The sequence below is a fragment of the Caretta caretta genome, chromosome 5 (genome assembly GCF_965140235.1).
Source record: "Caretta caretta isolate rCarCar2 chromosome 5, rCarCar1.hap1, whole genome shotgun sequence".
Classification (NCBI taxonomy): Eukaryota; Metazoa; Chordata; order Testudines; family Cheloniidae; genus Caretta; species Caretta caretta.
Window position 1 is genome coordinate 93,333,802 of NC_134210.1, and position 12,087 is coordinate 93,345,888.

Here is a 12,087-nt window from a genome sequence, read left to right on the forward strand (position 1 = left end):
TTTTAATTATGTAAAATATATAACCATTTCTAACTATTACTTTAAGGAGAAATGTGGTAATCCTCTGTTGTTGAATATATGCATGATCCTGTTGTTTATTCTTCTCTGACTGTCATAATTATTCTTCTCTATCATAATTTATTTTGGGTGTTTATAAGTAAATCTAAAATTTTATGACCTTTGATATAAAAATAATAATAATAATGGCTCAGCACTGATAAAGTAGCATCCATCTCTCCAGTTCCTAATTTATTGTTAACGGAAATTGATTCATGTGCTCTGAGATGCTTAGTTTTTGCATTAAAAAAGAGCTGTCAAGTAATGACACATAACAACTGATTGTGAAATTCATTGCTTTTATTAGCCCCTTTTTATCACTTGCGTGTAAATAAACAGCTCTGATTAGGCTGTTCTTGGGACTCAATGAGTAAAGATGATATATGTTTTCTAGGAAATGTTTCTTGTGGAATACAGTAGAATGTGGAACTACAGTACTATACTTTATTGTCAGAATTTACTCATAATGAAGTAAGATCACTCCGTATGATTTTAAAAAAATCATAAATTCATTATATGTAAATGTTTGGTAACATTTAGTGTTGTTACATATTTTTAGATAGGAAACTCTCAAAAACCAAAAGCATTCGGACAAAACTGACTGGTTCTAAGAGGTATTGGGAGAAATCCAGCATTGCATGGTCATCTTACACACATGGAGAACTGAAGCCAAGGTTTGCTTATCTTTTTTTTTAATTTTTTGAATTTACAATCCACTAAAAATTATCTGTAATAAATGTTCCAGTTAGGGCTTTAATACCGACATCAACATCCTTAATCTTATTAACCTTGCCAATTTTTTTCTAGCTCTGCAGTATGTTGTTCTAAAGTTACAATTTAATTTGAAACATTCTAATTTTAACTCAAATTAGCCAAACTACGTTAGTCAGAATTGAGACACTAGACTGGCAAAGAATTAAAGTCAAGATTTTTATTATACAACTCTAATTGCTTCTGAAACAAATCAAGCAGTGGGGATTCTCAAGGCAGCTGAGTGGAAAAGAACAAGTCTACTCCTCACATGGTTAGTATCCCCTGGAGTCACAATAAGGTCTGTTTGTTTATAGCGCTCCCCTCTTCCTTCAGGTCAGCTATTAGATGGCAAATGGTTAAAGAAAGGGGTTGGAAAATACAAAACTGTTATGGGAAATAATATTTTTATTGTCTCTTAAGCAGAACATTATTTATTATGGTCTGATTATCCCTTATACTTAGGCCCCTTTAAACCAGTTTAGCAGTGTAAAGGGGCTTAAAATCAGTGTAAATGACATTTACACCTGCTTTAAGGTAAGGAGCCTTAGCATAAGTGAGAATCAGACTCTGTGCTGGGGACACACTACAGAATACTTTTGAATAGAAAAGAATAAGTAGAGGCAGTGGGGAAAAGGGGCACATAAAAGATATCTATATAGCAGATAGGCGGAGTCTGGTGGCAGCAGCCTTCAGATGGCATCTGACAAGAACAGAGAATTGAGTAGGGGGAGAGGGTGGGGCACCATCCATATCAAGTGGAATGAGCTTGAGGATCCTCTCTCTGACTGCCCAGCAATTTTAATTTCTAGAAGCCAGGTAGAGAGTGGCAGGAGCAAGGGTCAAGCGCAGGAGGCGATGCTGGTTTGCTGTGGGAGCTGCTTTGATGCAGCTCACTCCAATGACATTGCTTCCTGGATTTGGAGCCCAGTGGAAAAGGGCCAAGTTCATGAGGCTCGATATTTTCCCCATAATTAAGTTGGAGATAATAATATTTCCCTACATCACAAGAGAAACGAGGATTAATTCATTAGAATTAGCAAAGCGCTTTTAAATTGCTGGTTGAAAGGCACTATAGAAATGCAAAACTGTTTCATTATTGTTATTACGCTAAATTCACCCTGGTGTAAATGCATTGACTTCAATAGAATAACACAGGACTGGATTTGCACCATTGTCTGTTATAGAGCTAATAACAAAGAAATCAGAGCAGCAACAAAAAGATGATAAATTTACATATTTCCAATCTAGTCAGTCAAATTCTTAGTTGTACTGTGTATGTCTAAAAGATGATAATTGTCCCAATTTAGGGACCCAAATTTAGGCACCTATGTTTGAAAAAGTTGTCCTACCATTTCTGTGAAATTTCCAGTTTTAACAAATTCTGTTTCTTACCCATTACACCATTAACCTGATTTATTGCTTCCTGCAATGGATAGTACCAGTAGTAACTAGATAAATCGTAGCTTGGGAAAATCTCATTAACATCTCATATTCCCTGACCCTGGACATGGTTTCACATGGGTGAACCTCTGTATTCATGTGGGGTACCTGAAAGGATTGGGCCCATTTTTGGAGTCCAGCTTATAGTAAGCATCATTTATTTTGAAAGTTTATTTTTATTAATTTATTTTTGTATTTATTTTCTTTTTAGAGAAATAAAATAAGATTTATAAAACATCTAGTTTAATTATCTGAAGAAAGCGTTCACCAAGTACTCACAGCTTATCAGAATTGGTGTGAGCATATTATAAAAAGCATACATCTAAACAGTGGAAAAAATCAAAGTGTACTTAGAATTGGGGAGAATTCAGGCCAAACAGTCAAGAGGGCTAAATTCTTATAATTTCATGGCAGAGAGCTGAAAAAGTTTTTGTGTTAATATTCAGATGCTCTGGGTTGGTTTGTGTAGGACGGCATTTTTTATTTGTAAAAATCCAAGTGTGCTTTCTCCATAATTAATAAACTTCTTAGCACTAGGGACCAATAAAGAAGAGAATTGTTTTAATCTAGATTCAGTTACTATTGGGCCTCTTTTCTTGTTTTCAATTGATTTGTTCTTTGGCGGTAAGAATCTGTGCATGTGCTCTTGCCCACGTCCTCTGTCATGTTTTGCCTCATTTCTGTCCTTGTTAAGGCCCTGACCCTGCTTCCTGTGAAGCCATTGGGATGGATTCTGTGGTCTACTAAAGCCACTTTGCACAAAGGAATCTTAAAGTTGCTGGAAATGGACAGTAGAGAACTCCCCTTACACACAGGAACTCTCCACCACCTCCTGTGCCTGCCGCCCCTGTGCCACACAGCTCTAAGGGGAAACAGAGGGTGTATTGGAGAGATTCAGGGAGATTGGTGGGATGGAGATGGGGTATGGTAGAGTGGAGTTCTGCTGTGCCCTATTCTCCATTGGCTTGTGGTCCCTGGTAGACCTTACACCAGTAGTGAAAGGTAGAGGCGCTTACTGTGAAGCTCTAACTTGCGGTGGTGGTGGATGGCTGAGTATCAGGGAGCTGCAACTAATATTCTGCAGTGGCCTCACTCCACTGCATCTGAACAGAGGTGAAGTATGTGCCCCATTGTTTCTTGAGCCACTGATTTCAATGGGAGAAGGACTGGACCCTAACTGACTGTTTAAAACAGGGCCAGTATGATGCATTCTTCTTCAAACCCCCCCCCCCACTTTTGTCAGTGAATCTTTGTTGGCCAATGGAGTTCTAAAACGTTTCTTCAAAGTAGCTCATTCATGAGCGTAACGAGCAGGTGGCAGCTGCTATTGCTGGTGCTGTCCTCGGGTGGTTCATGAACAAGCCATTGTGTATGAGAGAGTATTTAAAGAGAGTTCACCCCAAGCTGTGAATCATAGAAAAGTAGGACTGGAAGGGATCTTGATAGGTCATCTGGTTCAGTCCCCTGCACTGAGGCAGCACTAAGTGTTATCTAGACCATCCCTGAAAGGTGTTTGTCTAACATGTTCTTAAAAACCAGTGATGGAGATTCCACAATCTCCCTAGGTAATTTGTTCCAGTGCTTGGAACAGCACTTACTGTTAGAAAGTTTGTCCTAATGTCTATCTTAAATCTCCCTTGCTACAATTTAAGCCCATTACTTCTTGTCCTGTCCTCAATGATTAAGGAAAAAAACTGATCACTCTCCTTGTTGTAACATCCTTTTATGTATTCAGTGATTGTTATCAATCATGTTTCCTCCCCTCCCCCCACGTCTTCTCCTTCCCAGACTAACCAAAGCTATTTTTTTCAGTCTTTCCTGGTATGTCCTGTTTTCTAGACCTTTAATCATTTTTGTTTCTCTCATCTGGACGTTCTCCAATTTGTCCACATCTTTCCCAAAGTATGGTGCCCAGAAGTGGACACAGTACTCCAGTTGAAGTCTTATCAGTGCTGAGTAGAGTGAAAGAATTACTTCTTGTGTCTTGCTTACAATACTCCTTTTAATACAACCCAGAATGATGTTCGCTGTTTTAGCAACACTTTTACATTGTTGACTCATATTTAATCTGTGATCCACAGTAGCCCCCAGATCTTTTTCAGCAGTACTCTGTCCTAAGCAGTCATTTTCCATTTTGCATGTGTGCAGTTTAGTATTCCTTCCCAAGTGTAGTACTTTGCATTTGTTCTTATTGAATTTCATCCTGTTTACTTCAGACCATTTCTGCAGTTTGTCAAGCTCATAATGAATCCTGTCCTCCAAAGTGCTTGCAACCCCACTAAGCTTGGCGTCATCCACCAACTTTATGAGTGTTCTCTCTATGCCATTATCCAAATCATTTATGAAAATATTGAATATAACCAGACCCAGGATAGATCCTGGCAGGACCCCACTCAATATGCCCTTCCAGCTTGACTGTGAACCATTGAGAACTACTCCCTGAGTGCGGTTTTCCAATCTGTTGTACACCCATCTTAAGTAGGTTTGTCTCTAGGCTATATTTCCCTAGTTTGCTTATGAGAAGGTCATGTCAGACAGTACCAAAATCCTTACTAAAGTTGAGATATATATCATCTACTGATTCCCCATTACCCGCAAGGCTTGTTATCCTGTCAAAGAAGGATATTAGGTTGGTTTGAAATGATTGGGTCTTTACAAATCCATGTTGACTGTTACTTATCACTCTTATCTTCTAGGTGCTTACAAATTGATTGACTATTTGCTGCATTATGCTTCCAGATAGCGAGGTTAAGTTGACTAGTCTGTAATTCCCTGGGTTGTCTTTATTCTCCTTTTTATAGATAGGTGCTATATTTTACCCCTTTCCAGTCCTCTGGGATCTCCCCTGTCCTCCACAAATTCTCAAAATAATCACTAATGGCTCAGGTATCTCTTCAGCCAGTTCCTTAAGTATTCTAGGATATATTTAATCAGGCCCTGCCTAGTAAGACATCTAACTTGTGTGAGTAATTCTTAACTTGTTCGTTCCTGTTTGAGCCTCAAATCCTACCCCATTTATACTGATGTTCACTATGTTAGTTGTCTAATCACTGCAACGCGGCTCCCAACGGTGGTGCACTGTCTACACTGGTGCTTTACAGTGCTGAAACTTGCTGCGCTCAGGGGGGTGTTCTTTCATGCCCCTAAGCAAGAACGTTGCAGCACTGCAACTTTCGCCAGTGTAGACAAGCCCTCAGACTTGCTTCCCATGGGATCATAGAATCATAGAATATCAGGGTTGGAAGGGACCTCAGGAGATCATCTTGTCCAACCCCCTGCTCAAAGCAGGACCAATCCGCAATCTTTGCCCCAGATCCCTAAATGGCCCCCTCAAGGATTGAACTCACAACCCTGGGTTTAGCAGGCCAATGCTCAAACCACTGAGCTATCCCTCCCCCCCAAATCTTAGCTACAATTCTCTGATTTTGCTAAAGTCTGTCTTCTCGAAGTCCATTGTCTTTATTCTGTTGTTTTCCCTACTACCGTTCCACAGAATCATGCGCTGTGATCATGAAATGATAAAGTTCATAATTCTTTTCACCCAAAGTGCCTACATGTTCCTGTAGAAATTCAAATTCCTTGAATGAAAGAATTTTACTAATTTCAGTTTACTCCCTTTTCTGGATCATTAGAGAGTATTTTAAATATGACAGGACAAAATACTGGATCCCTGTTGTATCCCACTTGATGCCTCCCTCCATTCAGTAATTTGCTGTTTATCTTTACCCTTTGTTTTTGTTCCTTCAGTCAGTTTTCATTCCATGTGACTTTCCTCTAAACCCAAACAAATTTGAATGGACTTTATGTATAATCTGTCATGAGAGAGTACATCAAATGCTTTATTAAAATCTGCATTTTAATATGTATGTGTGTGTTTCCTAATTGACTTCTAAATGAACATTAATGTTTTAAAACAACTCTATTTATACACTGTGGCTCTTGTATTTTTCCCAGTTATTTAACAAGGGCAAGCAGCAACAATTTATACTAACACTGAAGGAATAATGAGTCAATAAGCACGTGTAGTATAATTCCATATATATGAGTAATTTGCTCTACAGTAACTTAATGAGGAAAAATTAAACAAAGTCTCCTCTTGAAATAAAGTTAATGTTATCAGAGTTCATGTGAACACACATGAGAGGTGTGAACATCTGACTCAAGCTCACTGCCTTCATTTGCCAGATTAGCCAAAGGAAAGCTGTTGTTATTAGAAGTGATCTGATTAATAATTTGTGATGGAAGTGTCTGATAATGAAAGGGATGAATTCACACATGACAAGATTCAGATATTCTCCTAATAATACTTTAGTGGGAGGAATCAGCATACAGTTCTTTTTAAGAGCCACTAAAAAATTTCTAAACCCAGACAAGTTAACTGAGAGAATTTTTTTAGAACCTTCCTTGGATATATGTAATAGGTTCTGCAAACTATTTAATTGGTTCATAGCATTTATCATATGGCTGTCACCATGGTTCCATGTTCTTTGATTCAGCTCTGCATCTTATCAAATGTTTATTCTCTCCACATATGTTTTACATTATATATTTAAATAAATGTCTGGTAAGTTTAATAAAATAGCAATGGTATGATTTCAGTTACATGTTTGTCTTCCATTTACCGGGTGCTATAGTGCCAAAGCTATGCACTATGTTTGTCAATCCATAGTATTAAATATATTATTAGCCTCTGATGATGGGCAAGTGGAAATAAATAAATATACTATTCCAACAATTTTTTGTTTGCCTGATCTAGATCACAGTGTGTACAGAGACCAGTCTCAGCTGATGTGGGCAAGAAGATGGTCTATATATCTCAAAATATTCAGCCTTCAGGTATGTGAATCAATAACCAGTAAACATGACCAGATCTATGATATGCCAAAGAAAATTAATATTTTAAATATCATGAAAATATGTATCTGGTTTGATGCATGTATAGCATGTAACTTTTGATAGTGGAGAGGGAGGGGGAGTTTGGCTAGACTCCAGAATCTGAACTTTCTTCTGAAATAGCACATGTAACTGTATTCTAAGGGATCAAATCTATTTCTAATTTTTAATATTTTAATTAAAAGCACAGATGAAAAAAGGGAGAAATGATCTGCTGCTATGGGGATTTAAAGAGCCCCTCTGCCATATCTTTTATCTTTCCTCTTCTCTTCCTTGTGAGAAAAGTGATGTGTTAAATGGATAATAGTCACTAGGGCTGAAATTTGGGTAGCCACCACACCTCTCACCAAAGCCCAAGTAAACAGGCTTTGCACAGGGAGGACGAATATGGAGACTGAGAAAGATGGAATCTTCCCTTCTCCTAGCCACGAGGCTAGACTTGGAGCATTTGCTCAGCCAGCCTGTGTCCATTAGTGTATTTTGTGGTCTAATAGCAGACATAGCTTGCTACAACCTTACTGTGCAGGATCTGTGCACGTTGGATCTGCACAGTTAATGGGTCCATTGACCACTACCACTTACCCAACCACCTACTAAACTTTACCCTCTGCACTTCTATAGGGAGAGCCCCATGAATCTTGACTCCAGCGTGTGCAGAGGCAGCAGCAGACTTTGTGATATTTTTGGTAGTTTTGAAATATCCATGACCATATCTAGAGCCTCCTTGCTTATTCTTTCTTTTGGAATCACACACACAGGGCTTTTCATGGCCCCGTATTAGGTATTGTGAGTTTCACCTGAGAAGAATAATTTAGAAGGCAAATAAAAATGTGGATATCTTACTGTAATACCTTGCATGTCATCTATCCAGTGATTCTCTGCCCTCCCCCACATTGTCCATCTTCTTGGAGACACCTTCATTGGTATAAGCATTTGCTCTTGCTGAAGGCCCTATCCACATTGAGCTGATTTATTTGTGCTTTTCAGTTTGTAGATTTCACATTAAAAACAAATTGTTGTTATCCCATTTATTGGCGAGATCACTCAACGTAAGGATCCTGTACATCACTGAGATGAGCACAAATGAACAAAGAATACGAAGTAGAGCCTTGTCTACTGCTGCAAGAAGGACAGGAGGCAATGGATATAGTTTAATTAGGCTGCAAGTTTATTCTCTTAAAATATCTGGCAATACCTGGCAATGAATTTTACAGTGCAGGACATCATCATTCCTTAATCATTTCTACATGATCTGCAACCTGGTCCCAGCCATCCCAGTGCTGATACCCCACTGCTCACCCATTGTCTGAGCTAAAAGGGGGCTCTAAAAGGAGGGAGTTGGCTCCCTGCCGTACCAAATGTAGAAGTCCCAACCTCCTGTTCCTCAGCTCCTTAAGGGATGCTTTCTTTCAAATCCTTTTCCAGTCCATTTTCTCTGATAACCCTTTATACCTTCCTAAGGAGTACCTGCATTGGACATTTGCCATGGGTTTTATGTACTAAGTTACAATGTTAGAACCTAACCCCCGAGTCCCAGACTTACTGTGAGGAAGCCGACTCCCTTGCAATCCCTAAGGAAAAAAGGGCGACTAGCATAAAGCCCAGAGTGGGTCATGAGGAAAACTGGTCCTTTTGCAAATTTCACAGGTGGGTGTATGGGTGCGTGGTGCCAGCCCAATCTCTGGGCCTGATTGGTGAGTTATAAATATATATAAATATATATATATAAATATATAAGTTCTGGTGAGCAAGAAGGGCAGTGTTCCTCTTCCGCTGACCTCATCCAGCTGCTTCTTGCTCTTTCTTAGGTTCATAGATTCCAAGGTCATAAGAGGGACCATTGTGATCATCTAGTCTGACCTGCCATATAACATAAGCCATAGAAGTTCTCCAAAATAATTCCTAGAGCAGATCTTTTAGAAAAATATCAGATCTGTATCTAAAAATGGTCAGTGATGGAGAATCCTCCACACCTTTGGTAAATTGTTCCAATAGTTAATTACTCTGTTTTATAAATTTATGCCTTGTTTCCAGTCGAAATTTGTCTAGCTCCGGTGGGCAGCCAGTTGATTGTGTTACAGCTTTCTTTGCTAGATTGAAGAGCCCGTTATTAAATGTTTGTTCCCTATGTAGGTATTTATAAACTGTAATCAAGTTACCCCCTTAACCATCTCTTTGTTAAGATAAATAGATTGAGCTCCTTGAGTCTGTCACTATAAGGCATGTGTTCTAATCATTTAATCCTTCTTGTGGCTCTTCTCTGAATCCTTTCCTATATATCAAGAGCCTTCTTGAACTGTGGACACCAGAACTAGACATAGTATTCCATCAGTGGTTGCACCAGTGCCAAGTACAGAGGTAAAATAACCTTTTTACTCCATCTTCTTTATGAAACTGCTATTATTGAATCATTGTATGATGAGCTAAGAAAGGCAAGCTGGCAACTGATTGCACTTCTTGAGCATTCATCCCTTCATGACTCTGAAACATTTCCAGTACAAATAATGAGGAGTCCTTGTGGCACCTTAGAGCAGGGGTCGGCAACCTATGGCACACATGCCAAAGATGGCATGCAAGCTGATTTTTAATGGCACACTGCTGCCTGCCGAGTCCCAGCCACCAGCCCCGCTCAGCCCGCTGCTGAACACAGGCAGCAGCAGTGTGTCATTAAAAATCCTGTCATTAAAAATCCTGAGGGGGCAGGATGAAGAAGCTCGGTTCTGCCGGCTACTGCTGCAGAGCAAGCAAGCTCTCCCCCTCCCCCGCCTCTTCTCCCAGCATGCTGGGTTTCTGCCTCTCCTCCTCTCCCTCCCCGCCGCCAATCAGCTGATGGCCCTTGCGAGGGAGAGGGAGAAGTGGAGCCGCAGCGCACTCGCTGCTCCGGGGAGGAGGTGGAGAAGAGGTGGGGATGGGGCCTGGGGAAGGGGGGCATATCCCCTCCAGCCCCCTGTCTTGAGCCACTCTGGGCGGGGGCTGGGAACACCCCCAAGACCCTAGCTCACACGCCCAGCCCTCTGCCCTTACCCTTACCCCCCCCACACACCTCAGCCCCCTGCCCTGAGCCCTGCATCCCTCACACACACCCCAGCCCCCTGCCCTGAGCCCTGCACCCCCCTCACACTCCCCCAGCCTCCTGCCCTGACCCCTGCACCCCCCACGACCCCAACCCTGACTCCAGTACCCCCCACACATACCCAGCCCCCCATACCCTGACTCCTACACCCCCCTCACATGCCCCCTGCCCTGACTTCTGCACCTCCCACACGTACCCAGCCCCCTCATACCCCATGTCCTGACTCTTGCATCCCCCACATTCCCACCCCCACCCTGAGCACCAAACAGGAGCTCCTGCATCCCCTCTCACCCCCCACATTCCCACCTGCACCCCTTGCACCAAATGGGAGCTGCCCAGGTAAGCACTCCACACCCCACACCCAAACCCCAACTCTGAGCCCCCTCCCTCATTCTAGCTCCTGGCCAGACCCTACACCCCAACCTCAAGCCCGCTCCTTCACCCCCAGCCCTGTGCTCAGTGCACTCCCACCCTCTGTCAGTGCAGAGAGAGAGGAAGACAATGGGCTAGAACCAGGGAGAAGGTACCCACTCTATGTGGGCAGGGCCGGGATCCCAGACTAGCGGCGGGCTGAGTGGGGCTGGCAGCTGGAACCCTGGCTGGCAGGAGCCGGCGGACTGAACCCCAGACCGGCAGCAGGCTAAGTGGCAGCGGGCTGAGACGCTCAGCCCACTGCCAGTCTGGGGTTCTGGCTGCCAGCTCGCCCCTTGCCAGCCAGGGTCCCGGCACAGGCCCTGCTCAGCCTGCTGCCAGCCTAGGTGAATGGAACCCCAGGCTGGCAGCGGGCTAATCGGGCCGGCGGTGTAAGATCAGCATTTTAATTTAATTTTAAATGAAGCTTCTTAAACATTTTGAAAACCTTGTTTACTTTACATACGACAATAGTTTAGCTATATAATATATAGACTTATAGAGAGAGACCTTCTAAAAAACGTTAAAATGTATTATTGGCACGCAAAACCTTAAATTAAAGTGAATAAATGAAGACTCGGCACACCACTTCTGAAAGGTTGCCGACCCCTGTTTTAAGTGAATCAGTCTGATCAATGCAGGGACTAATCTAATCTACACTCTCAAATTTTCATAAAATGCTTTCACCACAGTGAGTGGGTCCAGAAGAAAAAGGGGTTATTGCCCCTTTAAGGGCCCACCCAACAAAGGAGACAGAGGGTAGGAGAGGGAAAGTTTACAGGGATGTAACTGGGAAGAAGTGTTCCATAAATATTTCTGTTCTGTATTTGGGAGGAAAAAATGATGCAGTAATATCATGTGATAACACTTTTTTAATACCACTTGTATCTCAGGAGAATGTTAAACATCAGCTACTAAAGTTAGACATTTTAAAATCAGGAGGTCTGGATAACTTTCACCCAAGAGTTTTAAAAGAGCTGGCTGGGGAGCTCACTGGACCATTACTGCTGATTTTCATTAAGTCTTACAACATGGGGAAGTTCCAGAAGACTGGAAGAAAGCTAAAGTGCCAATATTTAAAAAGGGCAAATGGGCTGACATGGGCAGTTATAGGCCTGTCAGTCTGACATCAATCCAAGCAAGATAATGGAATGGCTGATACAGGACTGTGATGGGGTGTATCAGCCATGCACTGGTACAGCAGGGGTTAACCCTTCTCTCTTAGTCGAGGAGGCCCCACCTCTGTAGAGGCAGTGCACTCTGAAAATAAGAGTTTTTGTCATTAAACAATCTCTTTTTACATTATTTGATTTTCTGTTGTAGGTGATCACAAGCCTTCTGCAGAATGATAGTCTTGCATCATTTCTTGTTATCTCAATAGCTCAGTGAAAGACTCACTGAGAAAATAATACACAGATTTATATGTTGTTAAACTTCTTTCTTGTTGTTCTGCTTGCTTG

At 41.7% G+C, this 12,087-nt stretch overlaps 1 protein-coding gene across 1 annotated transcript in view; it reads left to right on the top strand.

The window, feature by feature from the left end:
- The window catches only part of LOC125636586 (uncharacterized), a 114,362-nt gene that overhangs the window by 11,712 nt on the left and 90,563 nt on the right, over positions 1 to 12,087 (top strand). Inside the window, exons 3-4 of the mRNA XM_048849946.2 lie at positions 617 to 731; positions 7,007 to 7,086. Coding sequence (XP_048705903.2) covers positions 617 to 731; positions 7,007 to 7,086 — 195 coding nt within the window. The remainder of the gene's footprint in view (positions 1 to 616; positions 732 to 7,006; positions 7,087 to 12,087) is intronic.